Consider the following 27,218-nt stretch of genomic DNA (forward strand, 5'->3'; position numbering starts at 1 on the left):
TTTGACTCATCTTGATCCTCATACAAATCAATGTGAACTAGAAGTTCAAATTTGCAAAATCTTGCAAATCAATTACAAGATGCATTCATTGATACAAAGAAAGTGACAAAGTCATATATCCTGGTTGCAAATATTCCAGCACGGATTGATGTCTCTGTAGGACAAATAACAAATGAATCTAAGATACGCTTGAAATGTGATAGACTTATCGGCTTAAAGGACAGTTAATAAATGAATCTAAGATACGCCTGAAGCGAGATAGACCTGTCGGCTCAAATGATGTAACTCCACGGAAGAGGAGAACTCAAGAAAAAACTTGGCACTTTGGAAGAGACCATCAAAATGACTGATCAGTTTTAAATTGATAAATCTATAGCCCCAGAAGAGGCACAAATAATGCAGAAGCCTCTGAAGAGGCACATATTGAACAAAAAGCCCCTAAAGAGGCACATATTGAGCAAGAAGCCCTTGAAAAAGGCACATATTAAATGAAAAGCCCCTGAAAAGGCATAGGTACCTGAAAACTGTGAGATCTCAGTAAATTATGTATACACTGGAGAAAAATGGGATTGAAATAATATTATTTTCACTTTCCAAGTGGTCTCCATAAGAAATGATGAAGATCTTGAACCATGAAATGTGGAAGAATGCCGACATAGAAATGATTGGCCAAAATGGAAAGAAGTTACACAGGCAAAGTTAAACTCATTAACAAAATGAGAAGTTTTTGGACCTATAGTCCAAACACCTGAAGATATAAAGCCTGTTGAGTACAAATGAGTATTTGTACGAAAACGCAATGAGAATAATGAGATCATAAGATATAAAGTGCGATTAGTAGCACAAGGTTTCTCACAGAAACCTGGTATTGACTATGAGGAAACATTCTCTCTCGTCATGGACGCAATCACATATAATTTCTTAATTAGTTTGGTAGTCCTAGAAGGATTAGATATGCGTCTCATGAATATTATTACAGTATATTTATATGGATCCATGGATAATGATACATACATGAAAATCTCGGAAGGATTTAAATTGCTTGAAAAAAATAGTACAAAGCCTCGTAGCATGTACTCAATCAAATTACAACGATACTTGTATGGATTAAATCAACCTGGACGCATGTGGTACAATCGCCTTAGCAAATACTTGATAATAGAAGGGTATATGAATAATCTTATATGCCCATGCATCTTCATTAAGAAATCAGAAACCGAATTTGTAATTATTGCAGTGTATGTTGATGACTTAAATCTTGTTGGAACTCTTGAAGAGCTCACAAGAACAATAAATTACTTGAAAATGGGAATTTGAGATGAAAGATCTTGGTAAAACAAAATTTTGTCTCGGCCTACAGATCGAGCATTTTCCAAATGGAGTTTTAGTACATCAATCAACATACATTTAGAAAGTTTTGAAGCGTTTTTATATGGATAAAGCGCATCATTTAAGTTCTCCAATGGTTGTCCGATCACTTGATGTGAAGAAGGACCCATTTCGTCCTTGCAAAAAAAAGGATGAAGAATTACTTGGTCCTGAAGTACCATATCTTAGTGCTATTGGTGCACTTATATATCTTGCCAATTGTATACGTCCAAACATTGTTTTTTCTGTCAATTTATTAGCAATATATAGTTCTGCTCCAACTCGAAGACATTGGAATGGTATCGAACATATATTGCGTTATCTTTGCGGAATTACTAGTATGGGTTTATTTTACTCAAGGGAATCAAAGTAACAATTGCTTGGATATGCAGATGTAGAATATCTTTCATATCCATATAAAGAAATTCTTGCAATTCATGAAGCAAGTTGTGAATGTGTATGACTAAGGTTAATGATTCAACATATTCAAGAAACATGTGGACTACTTTCTATCAGAGGCAATGCAACCGTGTTACATGAAGATAATGTTACTTGTATTGCACAAATTAAAGGAGGATTCATAAAAGGTGACAGAACTAAGCATATCTCCCCTAAATTCTTCTATACTCACGAGCTCCAAAAGAAAGGTGAGATCGATGTTCAACAGATTCGGTCATACAATAATCTAGCAGATCTATCCACAAAGGCATTACCTTCGACCGCATTGAAAAAGTTAAGGTATGACTTTGGAATGCGAAGATTGAGAGATCTACCATTTGAAATGTTGAAGTTTACATAAGGGGGAAATTGATAATATGGATATATTGCACTCTTTTGTCCTTCGTCCAGGTTTTGTCCCATTGGGTTTTACTGGTAAGGTTTTTAACGAGACAGTTATAGTAATCCAAAAGAATATTGTACTCTTTTTCTTTCACTAGGGTTTTTCCTAGTAAGGTTTTAATGAGGCATATTCTTATGATCATCCAAGGGGGAGTGTTATAAAATATGAGATTCTGTACCACCATGGTAACTTGTGGATGATCATCCATAAATATCTTTTGTAACTCCCTATAAAAGGGAAAGACCCCTAATTTCTTTTTCTTGTTTTCTTCTCCTTTCACTTTATAATTTTACAACAAAAAGTTATTTATATAAAAAATTAATTACTTTTCCACACAAAATAACCCATTATTTTAAAATCTACTAGGCTTGTTGCACGTGCAAAGTACGTGAACTGCTAGCTAATAGTGGATTTTTTTATATTTAAATTTAAAGTTAATTATTTAATTAATTTTTTTAAAAAAATAATGTTCATATATTTTATTTTAAAATATTTATATTTATTAAATGATTACATTAATAGGTCAAATTATATTTTTTCAAGAGTAGATAAGATTAAATTTTATTTATTGTTTTTTTTTTAAAAAAAATTAAACTATAATTCAATTATGTACCATTTATATTAAAATTGAAATTCAGTTTTATAATAAATTAATAAAATATTTATTTATTTTCTATATTTTTTTATTATTTTTGAAAAGAAAATTTCAATATTAAATAAAAATAATTAATTATTTTTATTTAATTAATTAATTATAATGAATAAAAAATAGTTTATTTATTTTATTTTTATTATTTAATAAACAAATATATTTTATTATTTATTGAAATTTAAAAACTAAAATAATAATCTTATTCAAATAAGATATATAACTCTTATCAAACTAATAGAATAAGTTGTGCTCTCATACAATTTTGTTTATAGTTTGATATTTGTATAAAAGTGAGGATAATTATAAATATTGAAAAAAAAAATAGGCCTTAATGATGTGACACCTATTATAATTAGAAAATCAGTATGTTTTAAATTAAAAAATTAAATTTGGTAAGTATCAATTTTACCATCATTATTATTTGTGTGTGATGAATATTTTAAAATTTTATTTTAATTAAAAATAAAAATGAAAAAAAGGATGTGATTGGGATTTTCCTTTTGTAAAAATATATTATTTTATTCAAATAAGTGTAATTATTTTATACTATATAATTTCTAATTTTGTAAAAATATATTATTTTCCAATGTGAGAAAATTCTAATTTTGAGAAAAAAAATTTATTTTTTTAATATAAATTTTATAATCATTTACAATCATTAAAAAATAATTATCTAGGGATGGTTTTTATTTCATATAAATAAAGAAATTATTTATAAGAAAACAAAAGGTGAAAAAAGTGTAAAGAATGCATATAATGATTGTGGACCCGCGTTTTTCACGTGCGTTCCCACTCGAATGACAAGATTCGTGTTTTATTTATTTGTGAAAATTTGATTGTTAGAAAAAGACTTAGAGTCACCACTTATTTTTGTTTTATTTTTCTAAAGGGAAAATAAAATAAGAAAAAAACTATGTGTGACTTCTTGGAAAAGACATGTTAGTAAAAATAGAATCTGAATCTAGGGGTCATGTTACCTATTAAGAAGGTACGGTGGTGAGCCGTAAAACCCATTTAAGTTCGTATATGTACTATCTCTACTAAACGAATTGTGACAATTAATTAATTAATTATGGATACCAAGAAAAACTAATCAAGCAAATGAGTATATACATGGTGATAATCAATATACACAAAAATAATGATGAAACTTAATTACAATAATACACGAAATAAGTGACAAGAGGATATATACAAATCGATTATAAAAAAATATATTTTTTTCAAGAAATTTCAAAGGAGTTTATTAAAAATAATTTCAAATTAATTATTTCAATTTATTTATTTACAAAAAAAATTCAATTTATTTTCAATTAATGATTTGATTCAATTTCACTTGTGTTCAATTTTCAAGTTATTTACACTTAATACCAATGTTTTCAGAACCGGACCGGTGATCGAACCGGAAAAGTTACCGGTTCACGGTTCACTGGTCGGACCGGCGGTCGAACCGTTATCGAACCGCTGTCGAACCGGTGACGTCATAAATATATAATTTATATATTATTAAAATTAAAAATAATTATAAAAATTTTAAAATATATATGAATAAATTAAAAATCAATAATATTATCAAATTAAATCATATTAATATTTTTAATTTTATTAAATGGAATATGTAAAATATTTAAATGTGAATATATTAAAAATGAAAATTTAAACTAATTTTATCATTTTTAAAAATATTATTTTATTTTTATTTAATATTATAAAAAAATTAAAATCCAATATATATTATTTTGTTTGCATATAATATAACAAAAGTTGTGTAACTGAGTGGTGTCTTGGGATGCCTATAGACCTTGGGGTCCAAGGTTCAAATCCTCCGGGTGGGGACTTGCTTTTTTTTTCTTCATTGAATTAGGTTGGTTAGCAATCCCACATCGGATTCCAAGTGAAATGAGGAGGCAAAGGATGCCTATAAAAGCTATCCACATTGAGGCGGGCAATGCATTACCTCATCTGTTGGGCTCAAGACTAAGCCCATAATATGATAGAGTGGGGTGTGGGCTTTGTTATTATGAGACAAGGCCCAGCATGGGCTTTTACCCAAGCCTTCATATAAGAAAGCCTTTAAAATGGTGATTAACTGGAACTGTTCGGTTCGATTAGAACCGTCAGGTTCCACCGGGTCACCGGTCCGACCGCCGGTTTAGGCGGTTCGTGACCGGTTTGATCGTTAAACGGTTCAATAGGGTAGACCGGACCGGAATTGTGACCGGTCGACGGTTGAACCGGTCCGACCGGCCGGTCCGGTCCGGTTTTTAAAACATTGCTTAATACTGTTAAAAGAATTTATTAAAAATAATATATATAAAAAGAAAATAAAAAAATTGATTTTATTTACAAAAAAAAATTATTTACCTTTGTTAGAAAAAAAATTGAATTTTTATAATTTTATTTACAAAGTATTTCAAGTTCAATCCTTATTTAAGAATTTTTTTTTTAAATTATTAAAAAACAAATTATAACTTTATCAACGAAAAATGTTTCAATTAATAAAATACCAAGACTTTTACACTTTTATTAAAAAAATTTAACATTAAATCCAATTTCATTAATACAAAAAAAAATAATAGTAATATTTCCAAAATTAATTACAAAAATGTTTCAATCCTTTTTTTTATCTACTAGAAATTATTTCTTGTTTGATTTTATTAAAAAAATTAAAATTATTGAAAAAAAAGTGGTTTATTCAATTTTATTAGGACTAAAGGTAAATAAAAAAAACTAAAAAGAAAGTTTATCTAATTTTATTTAAAAATGATTTTTCAAGTTTTATTCATAAGAGTAATACAATTTGATTATTGGTTTTAAAAAAAATGAACTTCAAAATTTTATATTTTGTTTAAAAAGTAAAATTTATATTTTCACTTTTTTTTTTCACCACAACAAAAAAGATTTTTAAGATTTTCTGTTAAAAAAAATCCAATTCAATTTTATGTAAAAGAAACTGTTTACAATTTTATTTGTGGAAAGAAAAAAAAATCTTTTACAATTTTTATTTGAGGTAAAATTTATTTAACATTTATTAAGAAAAGAAATTTGCCCTACATTTAAAAAAAAATATTTTTTTTTTTATAAATTTATCTAAGAGTAAAATTTAATTTGTCTTTCGATCTTGGGGGATCTTGGTCTCTAAGATGGAAAGTGCTTCAAGGAGAGGAGTTTCGAAATGTGGTAAGTATTGGTTTCCAGTGAAATCCAAGACGTTCGAAATCTCCATTGAAGTGGTCCAAGGAAAACCGAAATGGATTATTTTGGAAAAGAGCAAAGGCTTCTCCTCTTGGATAAGATTTGGAGAAAAAAGCTTAAGCTATCTGTTGGAAGGTGTGGAAGCTTGGTGTAGAGGAAAGTCAAGTTCGAGGCGCATGAAAGTTTGGGAAGAATGGGGAAGAAAGTTTAGGTTGGAGTGTCGTTCAAATGAGGTTGGTAGGTTTTTACTCTATTTGGTGAGAGATGTGGAAGCTAAGAAGTATTGTCTCGTATTTCTAGAAGGAAAAGGCTTAGTAGGGGGTTGGTTTTTGTTGGCTAAGAAGTTAAAGGCCCTAGGAGTCTCCACTCCACCTTTGAGCAAAGTTTATCTGGGTGTTCCCACCTCTAATAAGGAGGGGTGTAGTGTCAAAGGGATAGAGAAAGGGTTAGGAACGTTTGTAGAAGCCGGAAGAGGGAAGACAGGGGAACTAGAGGAGTCCTTTATGGGTGCATTTAGGGGACCGAGAACTTCTTTGCAGGGGAGAGTAGCTAAGTCGATGCTTGGTTGGCTGTTTTGGTGATAGTTTTGAATATGTTTCTTTGCTGTCATCCTTGAAAAGGTGGGCGTTTGAAAGTTGGTTTCTAAAGGGAGGTTTAAAAATCTCCAAATTAGGTGGGGCCCTTGTGTTGTTTGAGTTTGAAAATAAATGTGAAGCTGATTTGGTGCTTTTAAGGGGCAGTAAACATTTTAAGGAGAGAGTTTCTCTTACAAAGATGGGAACTTGAAGTGGGGTGTTCTTGGAATGAGAGCCTTGCTAAGGAAGTTTGGGTAAGGGTTGTAGGACTTCATCTTCATCTTTGGAGTATAGAGGTGTTCAAGAGAATTAGAGAGAGTTGTGCGGGGTTTATAGTTGTTGATAAGGAAACAACTTTCTTTTCTCAATTGCAGTGGGCTCGGATCTTGGTAAGAGCATTTGGGAAGAATTTGCTAGGGTCTTTGTAGGTGATGGCTAGACATATTTGCTGGGCGGTTAGTCTATGGTGGGAAGCTCCTCCTTGGGTGTCTCAGGTAGTGTCGGGGTTCGTTCTGCATAAAAGAGATGGACGTGAGATTAAGGATGAAGGTGGGGGTGGTACACGCGTTGGTGTTAGCGTGCAGGAGTTTCAAATTGAAAATCAGAAATGGGGGTCAGATGAGCAGGTTGAGTGTGGCAAAAGGCTTAGGACTGCAACGGGTGCAGAAAGTAGGTTAGCTAAAGCTTCTGATTTGGACTCAACTACGAGTGGGTCTGGGCTTGGACAAGAGGCTGGGAGGTTTTTAAAAGTAAAGGCTAAAAAAACTTAAGTGGTGGAGTGGGCTGGGCCGAGGACCCAAAACCCTTTAATCCTGTGGGCACAGGCTTGGGAGAAAGCACTAAGGGGCCTTTTGGGCCCATTTTAAATGAGGCCCCCTTGAGCGTTTTTGGGAGACCTTTCTCTTCTAGGGCTTCTACTGAGCTCATCGGGAGTACTGTGGGGTTGGAGCAGGAGCTCCTAGGCATTGAAGATGCCGACGTCAAGGGATTGATTCCCGGTCGATTGAAGCTCACCGACGAGGCATTGTTGGATGAAACATCCAGGTATCCTGTTTTACACAACCTCTCTCTTTCTTATTTGGGGCTTCAGGGTTCTTCTTCTTCTATTACTCCTTTCTTAGGGCATGGCAAAGCTTTATTGGTGTCGGAGAGGGCTTCCAATGGATCAGAAGGGTCAGTGGAAGAGGCAATGGGCTGGGATCCTTTACGAATAATACCAATTGAAGATTTTTCGGCCCTTAATGGTCGGAAAGAGCTTACTTGGGGTTCGAATGGTAGTGATAGTGTGACTGAGCTAGCAATTGTCCCAGTTGGATCGGGTTATGCGAGTCCAACAGTAGAAAGAATGGTCTTTCAACTGGAAGAGGGGAGGCGAGGGGGACGAGATGAAGGTGGGAGCTCTAGCTATCTTGCAAAGTTCAGTTGATGCCTTAGTATGCCAACAAAAGGGTTTGAAGAGTAAATTTTGTACCTATTGAGGAGAATGAAGGGGAGAATTGAATATAAGAGCCAGGACGGGGTGTTTAGAAAAACAAAATTATCGGTTTCAAAATCCAGTAGGGAACTAAAGAAGTTAGAGTTGATAGTAAGCTATAAAAAAGTTAGGGTAGTTACCAATGTAGGTATTTCTAGAGAGGCTTCTAGGTCGGGGTGCAAATGAAGATAAGGATTTTATCATGGAATGTTAGAGGGGAAAATGATAGATATAAAAGAAAAGTCATTAAGTCAATCATAAAATCTCAAAGAGTGGATGTGGTTTGTGTGTAGGAAACTAAAATTAAGGAAATGAATATGGGGCTTGTTCGTAGTCTTGGGGTGGGAAGACATCTAGACTGGAGAGCATACAATTCGAGGGGTGCAACTGGAGGTATTATGGTGTTTTGGGATAACATAATGGTTGAATTGGTTGATTTGGAAGAAGGAGAATTCTCAATTTCGTGCCAATTTAAGAATTGTGTGGATGGGTTGGTGTGGGTGTTCACTGGTATGTATGGGCCGGTGTGCAGTAGGGATAGAGAGGACTTATGGGAAAAGCTTGGGTTAGTAAAAGGTTTATGGAGTGACCCTTGGTGTGTGGGAGGGGATTTCACATGGTTAGATATCCAAAAGAGCATAGTAGGGGAGGTGGGTTTTCTGCATCAATGAAGAGATTTTCAGAAGTGGTAGAGGATTTGGAGCCGAGGGACTTTCCTTTGCAGGAGGGTCCTTTTACCTAAAGAGGCGGGTTGAATAACTAGTCCCATTCTAGGCTTGAGCGGTTTTTAGTGACAGATAACTAGGACAACATGTTTAATGGGCTATGCAGGGGGTTCTACCCAGACCAATTTTTTATCACTTTCCCATTCTTCTAGAAGGTGGAGGTATGAAGAGGGGTCCTTCCACTTTCAGATTTGAGAACATGAGGTTGGAGGAGGAGGGGTTCAAAGATCAGATAAAGACGTGGTGGGAGAGTTTAAATTTTACTAGGACCTTTAGCTTTGTTTTAGACGCAAAATTGAGAGCCTTAAAAGATATTTTGAAGACTTGGAATAAAGAAGTGTTTGGTCTCATTGACACCAAAAATAGAAAGAATCTCTTAGATAGGTGATGTATTGGGATGAAATGGAGAAATGTTTAACTCTGAATTTGGAAGATTATGAAGCTAGAAAGGAGGTTAGGAAGTCATATAAGTCTTTGGTGTTGAGGGAAGAAATCTCTTGGAGACAGAAATTTAGGGAATTATGGTTGAAAGAGGGAGACAATAACACTAGATTCTTTCACAGGATGGCGAACGCTCACAGTAGAAGAAATTGGTTGCCTAAGTTGAAAGTGAATGGTTGTTGGCATATGGAGGAGAATGATTTTAAAAAATAGTGTGGTGGGGGCATTTCAAAAGTTGCATTCAAAAGAAGAGGGGTGGATTCCTTGTATTGACGAGCTATCTTTTATACGGTTAGCTAGTGAGGCTAAGAGGCTGGAGATTCTTTTTTTTTTTTGGAAAAAGAGGTGTTTGCAACACTCTCAAATCTAGGCAAGGACAAAGCCCTAGGTCCAGATGGTTTTACCATGCCTTTTTGGTTGTTTTGTTGGGATGTGGTGAAAGTTGAGATTATGAGTTTTTTTTTAGAGAATTTCATGAGAGGAGCAAATTTGTAAAGTCATTGAATGCTACTTTCCTGGTTTTAATCCCAAAGAAGTGAGATGCAGAAGATCTAAAAGGTTTCAGGCTGATTAGCCTTGTGGGCAGCCTTTATAAGTTGTTGGCCAAGGTATTGGCTAATAGAATTAAAAAGGATTTGGGGAATGTGATTTTGAAGTCCCAAAATACCTTTGTGGAGGGTAGACAAATTTTAAACGCAATTTTGATTGCAAATGAGGCTGTAGACTCAAGGTTGAAAAGTAATGTAGGGGGTGTGCTATGTAAGTTGGATATAGAGAAGGCTTATGATCAAGTCAGTTGGAGTTTCTTGATGGCAGTGCTTAAAAAGATGGGTTTTGGGGAGAGATTGATAAAGTGGATAGAATGGTGCATCTCTACTGTGAAATTTTCTATTTTAATAAATGGTTCTCTTTCGGGTGTTTTCCAAAGATCGAGGGGATTGAGACAAGGAGATCCCCTCTCCCCTTATTTGTTTGTGATAGTCATGAAGGTGTTTAGTTGTTTATTAAGAAGAGCTATTAGTAGGGGCTTCTTATTTGGGTGGAGGATGAGAGGTAGGAGTGGTGAGGGGATTTTAATCTAGCACTTGTTATTTGTGGATGATATGTTGGTGTTTTGTGAGGAGTCTCTAGACCAGATGACTTATCTAAGCTGGCTTCTCATGTGGTTTGAGGCTTGTTCGGGGTTGAAAATCAATTTGGAGAAAAATGAGTTAATCCTAGTGGGTAGGGTGCATGATATAGAGGACTTGGCCTTGGAGTTGGGTTGTAAAGTGGGTGGTCTCCATTCCTGCTATTTGGGTTTGCTTAGGGAGCCCCCTTCAAATCAGTGGCTGTGTGGGATGGTGTTGAAGAGCGATTTCGAAAAAGCTTGCAATGTGGAAGAGACAGTATATTTCAAAAGGAGGGAGACTCATTTTAATATGAAGCACTCTATCTAGCATGCCTATATACTTCATGTCTCTCTTTTACTTTCCAAGAAAAGTGAGATTGAGATTGGAGAAGATTCAAATGGATTTTCTATGAGGTGGTGGAGCTCTTGTACAGAAGCCGCATCTTGTTAGGTGGAACTTGGTTTGCTTAGAAAAAAGGAAAGGTGGTTTGGGTGTGAGAAATTTAGCTATGATGAATATAACTCTCTTAAATAAGTGGAATTAGTGTTTTGCTAATGAAGGAGAGGCTTTTTGAAAGCAAGTCATCATTCACAAATGTGGTGAAGAGAAGAGGGGATGGCACACTCAGGCAGTAAGTGGGAGATATGGTGTTGGGCTTTGGAAAGCAATTAGGAAGGAGTGGTTGTTTTTAAATGGTAGGTTAACCTACCAAATGGGTAGTGAGCAAAGAGTAAGATCTGGATGGATAAGTGGTGTGGGGATGAGCCACTTTGTGAGTCATTCCCTTCTTTATTTGCCATCTCTTTGTCTAAGGATGCTTGGGTGTCAGATGTTTGGAACCCTCATGGTGATGGGGATGGTTGGGCCCCTCTTTTCTCAAGGTTGTTTAATGATTGGGAGATTGAATTGGTGGAACGTTTTTTTGCATAAGATCCAAGCCTCCCGGGTGCAAAGAGAGGAGGAAGATAGAGTGATTTGGACAACATCAAAGTGTGGCATTTTCTCAATCAAGTCTCTTTATTCTATTTTTGGAGCCCGATGTTTCTCCTTTGTTCCCTAGTGGAAGTATTTGGAGGGTGAGTGTTCCTCCTAAGGCGGCTTTCTTTGCTTGGGAGGCTTCTTGGGCTAAAGTCTTAACTTTGGAGCAACTTCAAAAGAGGGGGTACTCATTAGCAAACATGTGTTTTCTATGCCTCTCTGAAGTAGAGACGGTGGATCACCTTTTACTTCATTGTGTAAAGATGTGGGTTCTGTGGAATCTTCTTTTCTCTTTTTTTGGTGTGGCTTGGACTCTCTCGTGTATAGTGAAGGAAACTCTTCTTGGGTGGCATGGAGCGTTTGTGGGGAAAACTCGTAAAAAGGCTTGGCAAATGACCCCCTTATGTATATTTTGCTCAGTCTAGAAGGAAAGGAATTTGTTAGCTTTTGGGAATGAGGAGCTTTCACTTCAAAGACTAAAATATTCTTTTGTATGTAATCTTTGGTCTTGGGTTAAAGTGTCTATAGTTTTGAACCTTTTTTCTCTTGTAATATTTTTAAAAGAATATTTCAATTTGTTAAAAAGAGAAAATTCATTTTATTAAAAGATTTTTTTTGTCAGTTTTATTCTAAAAACTTCATTTTCCTTACTTTTATTAAAAATCAAAATTTCAATTTTTTTTTTTAAATTTTGAAGAGTTTTATTTATACAAGTTGATATAATTTTAGCAAATGGTTTATATATATATATAAACCTTATCAAGCAAAGATTTTAGATTAGCAAACAAATATTTATTTAAAAGAATTATTTTTTTATTCCAAAATGAATTTTGGTGCAAAGAAAAAATAAAAAAATTCAAACAAAAAATCATTATCTTATTATAGGATTATTCTACCAACAAAGGGATAAACACACAAATAAATTACACTTTTCATACATTTTTTATTAACAATAAATAAATAAATAATTGAACAAAGGCTAACCGAGCATATCAAATACACAAATAAAAAAAAACAAATCCATAAATAACAAATTAAATGGATATGCACAATAAAAATCTAAACAGATCCATTGACATATATATAGGAAAAAAAATTAAAAACAAATATATAAAAGGACAAAGATTAATAAATAACCTTAGAAGTACAATCCCATTGCCCTTAAAAGCTTCCAAAATGAAGCTAAAAATTATCCCAACTCTCAACCCTCACAAAACACTCACAAAAAATACAGAGAGGATTTAGAAAAGCCCCCCAGAGCCTCAAAATATTGTGTGAATGACCGAATACCTTGGCCTTGAGTTTTGTATATTATATATAGACTTTACAAGGATGTTTTACATGGAAAGCAAATAAAAGCAAATAAATTCCAGCATGATTCTAGCCCTATACATGTAAACTATAATCTGTCAAATAATATATGCTAACTGTACATAATAATAAATGAAGAAATAAGGAAACAATTGTGGGCTAAAATAAGGAAAGAAGGGTGGGCTAAATTAAGGAAAGAAGTGTGGACAACAAGTGTGGGCTAAAATAAGGGAGGTAGTGTGGACAACAAAGCTGTCCTTTGACAGCCCCCCTCAAATTGATGCAGGTTGATCAACAAACATTAATTTGCTACTTAGCAAGCAATGTCGATGACGAGGGAGAGCCTTGGTGAAGATATCAGCAATTTGTAAGTCGGTGGAAATATGTGGAAGAGTGATAACACGAGCTTCAAAGGCTTCACGGATAGAGTGACAGTCCACTTCAATATGCTTTGTGCGCTCATGATAGACAGGATTGGTTGTGATTTGAATAGCGCTTGTATTATTGGCATGTAGAGGTGTAAGATCGGTCTCAGAAAAATCTAACTCCGCAAGCAAACCTTGGAGCCAAATGATTTCAGAACAAGCAAGAGACATCGCCCGGTACTCAGATTCCGTAGATGACTTAGAGACTCTGTCTTGATTCTCACTTTTCCAAGATATCAATGCATCACCTAAGAACACACACCAACCAGTGATGGAGCGACGGGTATCCGCACAACCAACCCAATCAGCATCACTATAAGCAGTAAGGCGAGTAGAATTGCCTGTAGGGAAGAACAAGCCACGAGTAGAAGTGCCTTAAACATAGCGTATGATCCTACGAACAACAGCCAAATGAAGATGATGAGGAGTCTGAAGGAACTGGCTGACTTGTTGTATAGCAAAAGAAATGTCCGGTCTAGAAATGGTGAGATAAACAAGGCTACCCACCAACTTCCTGTATAAACTGGGATCAGCAAGTAAGTCGCCCTCCTCTATGTGAAGCTTGACATTTAATTCCATGGGAGTATCAACAGAAGTAGCCCTTTGTAGACCAACTGTAGCCACCAAGTCACTCGCATACTTATGTTGATTGAGGGAAATACCAGAGGGACTATGATGCACCTCAAGACCAAGAAAATATGTGAGAAACCCAAGATCTTTCATATGAAAGGACTCGGAGAGATGAGTTTTGAGCTGACCAAGTAAAGCATAATCGGAACCAGTAATTACAATATCATCAACATAAACCAAAAGAACAATAATACCCATGTCTGATTTCCGAAGAAACAAGGAAGTGTCATACTTGCTCTGCCTGAATGAAAATTGTAATAAAGTGGTGCGGAATTTATCAAACCAGGCCCTCGGAGCCTGTTTGAGACCATAAAGAGAGCGACGAAGCTTACACACATGTGAAGTCGGAGAGGGAAACAATCCCGGGGGTGGCTTCATATAAATACACTCTTTAAGATCCCCATGAAGAAAAGCATTTTTTACATCCATCTGATGTAGTGGCCACTCACTGGAAGCAGCAAGAGCTAGAATCGTACGAACAATAGTCATTTTAGCCACAGGAGCAAAGGTCTCTTCATAATTGACACCATATTCTTGATTATTCCCAAGTGCAACAAGCCGAGCTTTGTAACGATCCAAACTTCCATCAGATCGGACCTTGACTGAGTAAACCCATTTGCAACCCAGAGGAACAATAGTGGGAGGACAGGGCTCAATGTCCCAAGTGTGATTGGCCTCTAGAGCGGCAATTTCTTCCTGTATAGTTTGTCGCCAACAATCATGCTTAGCAGCATGTCAGTAGCATGTGGGAATATCAAATTTAGACAATGCAGCAGTAAGAGCTGAAATAGAATTGCCAGAACTGGAAGAGGGAAATCCATACCTATTCGGAGGTACAGACACTCGAGAAGAGCGACGTACTGAAGGTGCTGCAACTGATTGCATCTGGAGCGTGGTAGGATCAGATATCGGGTGAGCCACTGAAAGAGACTGTGGGCGGGAGCGTCTCGTATACACAATACCTGGTTGAAAGCGAGAACTGACTGGATGAAGATCTAAGAACTGTTGCTCAAAGGAGGGAAGGACCACAGTAGAAGAGGATGACACATTAGAAGAGGATACAGGAAAGAAATGTTGATTTTCAAAGAAAATAACATTCCTAGAAATACGTGTACGATGTAATGTAGGATCATAGCAAACAAATCCCTTTTGACACATATTATATCCCAAGAAAGCACATCAAACAGATTGAGTAGATAATTTATGTCGCTCATGAGGAGGTAAATGAACAAAGCATACACAACCAAAAATATGAAAGTGATCATAACTAGGTTGCTTAGCAAATAAGCGGAAATAAGGAGACTCCATATGTCGGACTTGAGAAGGTAAATGATTAATAAAGTGAGTAGCAGTTTTTAGAGCCTCTACCCAAAACATGGATGGAACAGAAGATTCTAACAAGAGAGTACGTACCACATTTAAAAGATGACGATTTTTGCGTTTGGCAACTCCATTTTGTTGAGGAGTAGAGGGACATGAACGTTGTTGAATAATACTCTTAGAAGCCAAGAATGCTTGAAACTCAGTAGACAAATACTCACTATCGCAATCTGTACGTAATGTCTTAATAGAAGTAGAAAATTGATTGTCAACATACGCTAAAAACTCAGTGAAAGTACGAAAGACCTCAGATTTAGAGCGAAGAAAGTAGACCCAAGTAAATCTGCTATGATCATCAATGAAAGTCACATAATATTTAAATTTCTCATGTGAACTAACCGGGGTAGGTCCCCAAACATCACTATGGATAAGATCAAAGCAGTGAGATGCTCTACTTGCATGCAAAGGGAAGGGAAGAGTTTTACTTTTACCAAGTTTGCAAGAATCACACTCAAGAGATAAAGAATAACGATCCTTATTACTAGGTAAATCAGAGTTCAATACATGAGATAAGATCTGAGTATTGGGATGGCCTAAACAACGATGTCATACCATACTAAGATCTGAAACATTATTACAAGCAAAAGACTTAATAGAAGGAAGTGGAGAAAAATCTGGAATAGGTAAAAATAGTGGAAACAAGCGCCCCACTTTAGGTCCCTTCGCGATCGGCTTCCCTGTTACCTGGTCCTGCACAACACAACCATTACCAGAAAAATTAACAGCACAATTGTTATCAACTAATTGGCCAACAGAAATAAGATTCGTGGAAAGCTGAGGAGCAAGAAACACATCAGTGACTTAGAAGAGGCATCGCCGATAGCAGCTATGGGCAAAGAGCTGCCATTGGCAATCTGAATGGAAGATTGACCAGCGTAGGGCCGAAAATGACACAAAGCGGTGGGATTATTAGTCATGTGATTAGAGGCCCCCGAGTCCACGTACCAGAGTTTAGTAGAATTGTTACCTTGAAACCCCATTGCTGATAATGCTGAAATTAACATCCGTTGCACCATTTACTTCCCCCCTTTACCTTTTCTGCTCATTTTTTTCTTTTTTAATCCAAAAATTCTAGTCGTCAGTCAGCTCAACCCATATCCTGTCTTCACATGCCCTAACTGCTTCAATGTTTCTCCCATTCTCAGCACAATGCCAAAACATTTGTCCAAACACCAAGAAAAACCCAAATGAAGAAACAAAAGAAATAAGCAAAGCCCATATAATATACAAGCCCAAAAAAATAAAAGGAAAACCCAAATGCAATTCAATTGAAAATGGCAATTCTGAAACAACATACTAAGCCCAAATCTCAAATCATAAATAACAAAGAAGGCCTAACCCAAAACGCAATCCAAATACCAATAAGCCTAATGCCCAAATAATATTGAAACTAAGTTCAACCTAAATTCAAGCCCACAAACAAAATCCAATAACCCAAATACAAGCCATAAATATTAAAGGGTAGGGTTTACCTATGGTCTTGAAGTCATGTGGAGAAGAAAGGTGCAATGAGAGGGTAACCACAATAATAGCAGCCATCACCAAATAAAAATGGAAGGATAATGGCCATGGTGAGAGATCGTGGTAGATGATGATGGGTAGGAAAGAAGAGAGAGAGAGAGAGAGAGAGAGAGAGAGATAGATAGATAGATAGATAGATAGATAAAGAAAATATGGTCGGAGGGGGGAATGACCATCGACATCGGAGAGGACTATCGTCGACAATGGAGCCACCGACAGCGACAAGAGGCGGCCACGGGTTAGAGAGAAAGAAAGAAAGAAAAATGAGATGAAGAATAAAGAAAATGAAAGGAAAGAGAGGGGAAGAAGAGAAGATGAAGGAAAAGGTGGGTGGAGGGAAAATGGAAGGAAGAAAGTAAAAAAGGAAAATGGGGAAAGAAATGAGAAGAAAATAGAGAAAATGGGAAGAAAATTGGGGTGAATGGGGGTTGTCGTGGGAGTGAGAGAGAGAATAGGGGAAATAAGAAAAAAAATAAAAAAATTGGAAAAGTAAGAAAGAGAAAATGAAAAAAGAACATAATAATAATAATAATAATAATAATAATAATAATAATAATAATAATAATAATAATAATAATAATAATAATAATAACAATAAAATTTAAAATTAAAATTAAAGTAAATTGGGTTCAAAATATTGGGTTAAAAAAATAATAATAAATAAATTAAATGTCACAAATTTAAGGGTCTACAATGATATAAATAAAGAAATTATAGTAAAATTCTTATCTACTAAATGTAGTGGGGAAGATAGATAGAGATAGATGAGGTAGCAAATTTTTTAGAAGCACATACTAAGCATTTTCTCTCCTAGGGTTCCGACTTTGCCATTCTCCTATCGTGACACATTCAACGAAGATTGACTCTGGATTGGTTCGAATTCCCTGGTTTCACCATTTTCTTGTGTAAGATTCCTACTCAAAACAAACAATGCCACCATCTTCCAAAGTTTGGAGAAAATCCAAAACCCAATGCAAAAATCTACCATATTATTGTAGGTTTGCTAAAAATTGCAAGATTCAACTTAAAAATCAGAGCGAATCAATTATATTTTTCTAATGAAATGCAAACCTAACTAAAAAATCAGCACGAGTTGAGATTCATAAGAGTCTCTAATTTTCTTGGGTCCCAAACAACAAAACTCCAAAATTAAAGTGCTTAAAGCCACCATCTTCTCAACAACCAAAACCAAGCATAAGATCAAACAAATTTTTGACTTGGGTTTTCTCAAATGAAAGAAATATTAATCCTAATAAAATATAATTCGTATATCTTTGAAATCAAACATATAAAACTTTGTTATCCCCGATCCATCGATCTCTACAATTCCTGATCTGCTTGTCCCCTCTATTGTCTTCTGTAAATCCAACTCTCTTCCTTGTCTCTTCTGGCATTAAAGTACACTTCGCAATTGCTTCATATTTTTAGGTTTTGAGTTTAGCGGTGGCGTTGAACAAAATAAAAAGAAACCTTAATATCTAGAATAAGAAGAAATCAGGATTCCTGTGGTGTGAATGATGCCAAACACGTAAATATTTGGATGGAATGGGGCTAAAAAACAATCACAAGAGTTTTGTGAGGTTTTGGGTTCAGCGGTGGTGTTGAACAAAATAAGAAGAGACCCTAATATGCAAAAGAAGAATAAATGATTCATGTGGTGTGGATGAATGACAAACAGGTAAGTTAATTTTGAAAGGAAAAAAATTCTGCAAGTGATGCGAGACAAAAGAGGAGGCACACTAGGAAAGGAATGACAACCACATAAATCTTTAATGGAAATATGGGTAAAAGAAAGTCACAACAAAACTCTCTGCATTTCGACTTTTATATATAGTATAGATATGTAAATACTTGAAATGATAAACTGCATTTGTCAAAAATTAATTACTTTTCAAACAAAAATGTGGAAAATGTTATATTCATATATTTGGAGATTTTTTAAAATCCCTTTTAGCCAATTAATTCAAATTTTTACTCGTTTATTGAATTGGGCCCTATGTTGGGACTCTTCATGGACTAATTTTGCGGTCCTTTCAATTGCTATGGTATACCAGCACATGTTGGTCTTTTTGTTGCCTTTTATTGCATTTAGGTCATGTTTGGTTAACTCCAAAGTATCAACTTTTTAGGAAAATTGTTGAAATTTTGGAGGATATATCAACTTTCGGCCACCTCCAAACAAAATCAAGGAGTCTCATAGCAATGGTGTTTGGTGATTTATTTTCAAAAAAAAAAAAAAAATGACAATTAATTGATAAAATATCGAATGAGGAGATCAATATGATGATAGTGATTCTTGAAAACTACTGTCAATCTATTACCAATTTAATTGAAGATTTTTGGTGATTTTTTCATAAAATAGCTTTTACACCTCCACATTCCACTAACTTCTCAAACTCCCACTATAGATAGCTTGGATACAATGTCATAGTACTCAAAATTGTTCCTAATACTTGGAGGTTCCAATTCAATCTATTAGACATTTGTGTCCCATTTTATTGGATGTTATATGCAACAAAAACCCCCGCTTCATCCACTCCCTAAAACTAAGATAGGAAGCAAATATGGAGAAGTGAAAAGGTTCTAGCTTCTCTCTATGAGTAAAGGTTCAAAAGATGAATAACTATTTGGTGGCATTGATAAGATTTGAGACTCACACTTTCAGAGCCATCTATGGACAACCTTATTTCTAAAAATATTAGAGAGAAGAGCAAAAATGGAGGGCAAGAAGATAAGTGGGCGATAATTCTTCACCCTCCCAAGTGTAGGATCATTTGGAGCAATAAAAGGCTTATTCAATCGGTAGATGCAAAGTTTGATCTACTAAAATGTGGCATAGTATAGTGACAATGAGGAGATGAAATAGTGTTTGAGGGTACACTCTTAGTTACTACTCATGCTATGAATGTCTCTTGTTGTGGAGAGGTCTTTGCAAGTTGATTCTCCTCCATCTTTCAAAAAGGATAAATCAATGAGAAATGGAAAAATATGATCCTTAAAGTTCTATTCTTTTGATGAGACAATATTGAGCAACCCAAAGGTGAATGATCATAGTCATGTCATGGTCACAACAATTCCATTAAATTAGATTTTGATATTTATTGTTATGAAAATAAAAATATCAAGTGGTTATAGAAAATGTGAATTTACAACTCAAGGATTAAAATGCAATCTAATTAGTTGATATCACTTACTAAATTGGGTTGTAGATATCAATTCTTAGGGACAATATACAATACTGTAGTTGTCTATGGACTATAACTTATGCTTAATTTAATTGTCATAGAATAATGTTAGTCTTATTTAGCATAATGAAGCTTAATTATAAAACTTTAGCAATTCTAAGGGAGCCATGACTATTTTTCTCTATTTTGATTTACTAAAGCCTTAAATATGTAGCAATTTTGGTAAAGAAAAATTAAAGAAAGAATCACTACAACTTGTCGTATCCAAGTTGCCATCCTTTTAAGACTAGACTAATGTGTTCAATTGTTTAAGTTGAAAAAATTCATTTGTTTGTTGAACGTAAATAAAACTTAACCTAAATGAATAAATATGAAATTCAAATAACAAATATATAAACTATCTAATAAGCTTAAGAAATAAAAAATACTGAATCTAGAGAGATTCATAATTTAGATATCGATTCAAACTATAAGAGAGCAAATTATCCCATTGATTAGAAACCAAAGTCAATCTATATATGATTAAATTGCATTTAAAGATTGATTCAAATCTAAAACTTGTATTTAGAGTTTATTATCCAAATTGTTACATTTGATTAATGTATCCATGAAGCATTTTGTTTCTTGTTACTTCATGCAAGCTTATCATTCATCTTGAATAATCTATTTAGACTACAATCATAATGGGTCAAACAAGATTGGCTAATGATCAAGTACAACTTCAAGAAACCAAATTTGGAGTCATGCCCAAGACTTATCAAGTACGTGCAATACAATTTCAATGCAAGTGGCTTACGTGTAATCATGTGCACACTAGTTTCCTAAAGCATTTTGCTTGATTATTTCAACACAATGTAGCAATTCGCTTGATCATAATGTAGAGGATGGAAGCTTTGCATAATTGTTAACAAGTGTGCACTATAGTTTTATGTGCATAAGGTTTTAGAGTAAGGATGTGCACTAATTTAGGGTCATGTGTGCAAAATTATGACCGTCTTAGTTTTTATGTCAGTTGATACAAGGATTGTGTGAGGATAATCATATGTAGTTGTGATTATTCTTGCTCTTTAACCCCTTTTTGTGTACTCTTAGTACTTTTTTTTTTTAAAAAAACTTAACTTACGTGTAATTATTAGGATAGAGCCTTGAAAAGCATGATATGGTGTAATAATAAATTGATGTCATTAATATTTATATTATGATTCTAGTTTTCCATTCACTATCTTATTTATGCATTATTGATGATTGAGAATTTAAGCTTGCAATATAAGTTGCATTATGAGTTGTATGGAAGATTCAAATCATAGGTTTTTTACAAGTTGATGACTTGTTCATAATTGATACATAAACTCATACAATTCATTTGAGGCTATAGTATACTACTTCTTAATTGAATGGATGATTTGTCTTGGTCACTGAGATAAGTTTCATATTATAAATGCACTGGTATATATGATTACAGATTGGTCAGGACCTATTGTAAGTCATGACATTGGCTATTGGATAGTCATAATTTCACTAAACTACTAAGCTATAGGAACTTTTAACTTTTAATTTGAAGAGAATATTGAGTTAGTGTTGAGACCCTTAGTAACTTTAAACTATAAATATAACAATTAATTAATCACCAAAAAATATTTTATTTTAGTCATTTTATATTACTATATTTTAATTTATTTGAAATCTATGCATAAATGTCATAAAATAATTTTGCTATCAAATACACATAAAAGAAGAGAAAAGAAAAACAACTTTATTTTGGATGATATAAAATATTTTACTAAATAAATTAAATGAGAAAAAAAAATCATGAATATTAACTTAAAGAGCTTACTTCATCTAACCCAAGTTATTTCAATATGTCTTGGTCCATTAAAATTCTTACACTAAATATCAATTTTAATATATATATATCACAAATGTCTTTTGAAAAACCACTAAAAAAATTCAATTTCTATATCACAAATAAATAATCAATACAAGATGTAAATATTGAAAAACATTTATCTAAAATAAATTATGTTATCAAATTTTTCTCGTTTAAAATTTTCATAGAAAATATTGACTCCTTCAAGAAGTCTTTCTTTCTTTTATACTTCCCTCTTCATTTTTTCTTCCCCTTTTGTCAACCTCTCCTTAGTATCTTCCTTCTTTTAACTTTTTTCCTTCAACTAACCTCTAATTTCCTTGCTTCTGCGGGCTAAAACTTCTCGTCTTCATAATTCACTCTTCTGTACTCAAATTCAACCTTCCTCTTCTCTTTTCCACATGTGAATGAAAAAAATGCATCATGAAAATTTAAGACCAAAATAAACGTTAAAAAAAAAAAAGAAAAAAAAAGAAGAGGATAGAAGATAAAAGCAAAATAAAAATAAAAGAAAATAAATAAATTAATTAAAAATAAAAATAATTATAAATATAAAAAATGATGAACATTAAATTAAAGCACATGGGCTAACAACAAAACAACCTAAATCATATTAGACGAGAAACTTGTTTGATAGTTATTTTAGAAAGTATTTTTATTATTTTTTAATATTTTTCAATTGTTAGAAATGCTAGAAATGCTAGAAATGCTTGTTATAATTACCACCGAATGCATTCAAAGAGTGACTAGTACTACATTGTACAACCGAAGACAAATTTAGGGGTGAATAGTGCATCATACTTAATACTTCAACCATTTAGCATTTAACGTTTTATTTCATAAAGAATGGTGTGTTACTTCGACTATTTAGCATCTAATATATATTTTATAAAAGAATGCTTTGGTGGAGTTGCATGCTGAGAAGGATGAGTTTAATTATTAATTGTTCATGATAATGTCCAAAAACAGTTTACGGCAGTGAATTTGAATCACTAACCGCCTTTTGGAATCCGCTTTGCAACTATCGGTTAGAATTATGCTAATAAATGGAAAGTAAATAGACTTGGAACTGTTTTGAGACTGCAACAAGGAAATATATATTCAGAGTAGCTTGTTGTCATCTCCGGGATGCAGATGTCCTGAACTTGGCTCCAACATGGATGTATTGTTGCCGGTGGAAATACAAACTCTGCCAGATGCTGATTTTCTATATCAGAATGTTAAATTTTACTACTACTTTTATTAATAATGATAATAGTCATGACTTATTTTGCTATATATATTTTTTCGATGATAATCATATAAGGGAATACTACTTTTATTCATAATAATTTTCAAAATTATTTAATCTTTATATAAAGAGGATTAAAACAAGTAAAATAAATATGAAGCACCTATAAATAATTTATGAACTTCAAATTATTCTTTTATTTTCCTTCATTTTGTTTGAGGGCTAATGTTTTTCATCTTCCTTTCACTAAATACAAGTGGGTTTGTTCCACCCAATTAGAGCACTTCAACCAAATCCAAATTTGACAAACCCTAAAGCTTATATATATATTTGTAGTGTAATTGTGTCTGTAGATATTATAGGTATCTGTGTGTGTGAAGCCAAAGATTCTCAGCACAGTACTGACAGTGTTGTTTGGCACATGCTCAGAAAGAAGCAAAGAAAATGTGAGCTTTTCATTTCACTTTTCTGTTCTCGTCAATACATTAGGGAATAATAACATGAGCTTCAATATCACTACCTATTAAATCCAGAGGAATATTCAAGGATGCAGCTCAAATTATGTAACATCCTTGAAAATTTTTGCACTACTATCAGTTCATTTGGATGCATGGGAGTAATCTTATCAATTTTTGGCTCCCCCAACCCCAAAAACTTCATATTTCCACCAATTGCATATCAGTATGATTAAAAAAAATTTACCAGAAAAAACCACCAGTCAATCCTGTTTCAGGGCCTTTGTGATGAAGGCTCTGGCGACTACTATTGCAAGGTAAGCCAAGACTGTGACAACCAAACCCCCCAGTAGGACAAGACGGTCATAAGCTGCATTCTGTACTGTATAGACCCGCAGCCCAATTGCATCCCAATTGCTTTCAGTCCAAACAGGGTCCTCTGTGCCCATTGAATTAGAGGAGTTCAGGGGCATTACCTTCCAAATTCCAGATTCAAACATTAACCGGGTGGAATATGCTGGAACATACCTGAAATGATTAACTTTATATTATTAAATTAGGCATATGTACAGCTATCTTGAAGCTCAAATATAAATCTCAGTTGAGCATATGATTTTATTCCAGGAGCTAACGTATCAATTTGAGTCAACAATTAATAGATTACTTTAATCAAGCAAAACCACCCATCAAACCTGCTGTCAAGGCAGTAAAAATGCGTGCATTGAGCAAGCATATGTTAGACATGCAAACTATGGGATCTGCCATGTAAATGCAACTGGTAACACAGAACATCAAAGACAAACCATATAGCCCAATCTTTGCCAAATGCATCCATGAAGATCTACAATTCCTAGGTATTAATCATCTCATCTGAAGATGATGGCTAAACCGTACTGCCCAAACCCTATTCAGACAGAGGTTGATGATACACATAAGGTGTAGGCACAGACTGGAGTAAAATCATCAAAGCCAATCCAAGTTCAGCGAGATCAGGTTTAGGGTGCAATGAAACCTGTCCATCTATTTGCTGTCCACATACATTAGCATAATGGGTAAATTGAGCAACATACTTGAATACTACTAGGATAAGGTCAATCCATAGATAATGGTAGTAGTGGTTGGTTCAGTTTGGAATTTTCGAATGTTGAGATTAGGTAAAGAGAAGGTAAAGGTAGCATTGATCTATTCATCCCATAACCACCACATTCCCATTTCAAACTGTCTTGTGGACTCTGTGCTTCTTGAGACTTCTCCAAGATTGAGAGGTGGAAACATTGAAGAGTTGCTTCGGAATTAGGAAGCTGTATCAGAGAGGACAGAATGGTTTGGAAGGCTTGCAAGAATAGGGTATTCTTAGTTAAGTTCTACTGTTAGTGCTGTAGCCACTGGAGGGCACAACATGGGCAAGGCGGCACCTTGCACCCACATGGCTCAAGGCATGTTGGTGGTGGCATGGCTTAACTTGAGTAAGGCGTGGTGACTTGGAAATACTACTCATAGTGTGGCTTCTAATAATGAGCATTGGTGGGAACTAGGTTGAGGCAGTGTTGAAGGATCAGAGCAGCTTGTGACATGAGTTGCAACAACATTGGCATGTGTGGGGTAATGGCAGCACACAGCAAGTGTTGGATGTTGGTGCTTTGATTGGTTCCCTGTGGTCCTGGAGGCCTAAGTTGAATTTTCCAAATGAGGTATTTTTCTGGATTTTCTATAATTACAGATAATCCATCATGCTTGTGGAAGCATCCCTGATATCTCTCCTTCCTGGTAGTTGGAAATGACTTGGAATGCTCTTTAAAAAGTGCACTGGGGGGCTGGGATGGGTGGTGGCACACCTGTGGGGCACTGGGCCTCTCCATGGACCTGAGCAAGGCACCATTAGGGCTTAAACACACCCAAGTGCACAATGGCTTGGGCAAGGCATAAGAATGTGGAGACAGAGTCATCAGTGGAGCATGGCACATGTGGACGTGGGCGATGTGGCTAAGACAAGGTTGGATGGGGACAACTTGGTGCATGAGTTGTAAATGAGCAAGGCCATGCACAAGAGTTGTGAGCATGATCATGAGGCCCTGTAACAACTTGATGAAAGGCTCTAGCAAAGCACACATGAGCATGCATGCAGGCCCCAGGAGGGCATACACATGTGGGCAAGTTTGCTGAAGCATGCAAGCCCAAGGAAGGAAAGCATGCAAAGCAAGTGAGCTGATTGGCTGAGGCATGATGCATGGCTCATGCTTGACATGTATGGACAATTATCAAAGGGCCTAATGTATGAAGAAGTGGCACCACTCATCAACAGACATTAGGGTGACTGATAACTGAATGGAGAGGTGGTTTCCTATCCATCAGTAACATGGAGTTGTGCATGCAGAGGTGCATGGCCACTTGGCAGCACCTGAAGCAAGGCAAAAGGGCATGGGGCACCTGGTAACACTTGAGGGGAAGCTAGAGGCATGGAGAAAGTGCCAAGACAGGTGGTACAAGTGGTAGAGTATGGACTGAGTCTACAAAACAAGGGCAAAATAGTAGCAATCATTGGTTGCCTATAAATACCCTGTTATAACATGTATTTGGCAGAGGGTCTCTGCATAGGCTGAGTACTAGGTTTGTAGGCCTAAATCTCTTGTATTTTGTGAGCAATAATACAAGATGGGAAGTGAGTTCCTGTAAGTTTTTTGTCTTGCCTTGTGTTGCTTGTGCTATGTGTGTGGGTTCACTAAGTTGAGTGCCATCACAAGAAAAAGATTTGTGGCATGAAATTCTTGTGACACCCACCAAGATGGGTTTCTTTGTATGGGAAGCAGCTTTGGTTGGTTTGTGGTGAGTTCTTGTTGTACGTAGGGAAGCAAGGGAGCTATGACACTTCTTGTTCTCTTCATTTGGCATTTTGTGGATTCTTCCTCTTTCAGTGAAAGATTTGCTAATATGTTAGGAGAGTTTTGTGAGCAACAAGTGAAGAAAGGCTTGCAGAACAACTCTTTGCCTATTCTAAACAATTTGGAAGGAACATAACTGAATAGCATTCGATGGGATGCACACACAAATCAATTTCTTAAGGACTCCCTAATTTCCAACCTATACATTGTCTCGTGGTTCTCTTAAGATGATGTTCAAGTTGGCTCCCCATCCTTCATAGATTTCATTGAGTGGTTGCGCACTAGGTATTAGATTGGGATTGTAATTATTGGCTGTTTCTTTTTTCTTCCTGTGTTGTGCTCCTAATGATTAGCGCTTTTAATATATTATCATTGGCTTATTAAAAAATAAAAAAACCTATTTCAAACTGAATCAGATCAACCCTGCATATCCGCAACACAGTTCTAATTATTTATTATATCCTTGCTAGTGTACCTGGTTGTGGAGATAACACAAACTCCCTTTCCATCTAATTCTTCTCCAATGCATACTTCACCCTCATTGCTGCAGTCTTTTGGACAAGCAGAAGTAGCATTTTCCCTTGGAATAGATGTTCTGTCAGCAAGAAAGTTCCATATAAACCTAGAAACATCACTCACATATCCAGGATAAAGTGTGGCGGAAGGTTCCCCCAAAAGAACGCCGACATAGTTGCTAGGGCAGTTTGTGCGGGGTGCAATATATTTCTTCACCAGATCACAGGATAGACCTGGATCACAGTTCAATAGACAACCCAAAAGTGCTTCAACCAGAGAGGCATTCACATTGATAGCACTTAGAGCTGAAGTGCTTAAGTCCTTGTCATCACTGGCAAGAATATAAAGAGTACGAGCAACAAGGGAAGCAGCTGCCACTATCGCTGAAGAATTGACATTTGCTACATAAAGACGACATATTAGATGGGAAACAACAGGTTTTGTGATAACTCCAATA

General features: G+C 35.2%; 1 protein-coding gene across 1 annotated transcript in view; it reads right to left on the reverse strand.

Annotated features, from left to right (window-relative positions):
• Nucleotides 1–23,339: 23,339 nt before the first annotated feature.
• Nucleotides 23,340–27,218, reverse strand: part of LOC117931251 (nicastrin) — a 46,349-nt gene continuing 42,470 nt past the window's right edge. The window contains exons 15-16 of the mRNA XM_034852187.1: nt 26,721–27,162; nt 23,340–23,894 (exon numbers count right to left, since the gene is read on the reverse strand). Of these exons, the coding sequence (XP_034708078.1) occupies nt 23,630–23,894; nt 26,721–27,162 (707 nt within the window). The 3' untranslated portion in view covers nt 23,340–23,629. The remainder of the gene's footprint in view (nt 23,895–26,720; nt 27,163–27,218) is intronic.

The sequence above is a fragment of the Vitis riparia genome, chromosome 14 (assembly GCF_004353265.1).
Source record: "Vitis riparia cultivar Riparia Gloire de Montpellier isolate 1030 chromosome 14, EGFV_Vit.rip_1.0, whole genome shotgun sequence".
Classification (NCBI taxonomy): domain Eukaryota; kingdom Viridiplantae; phylum Streptophyta; class Magnoliopsida; order Vitales; family Vitaceae; genus Vitis; species Vitis riparia.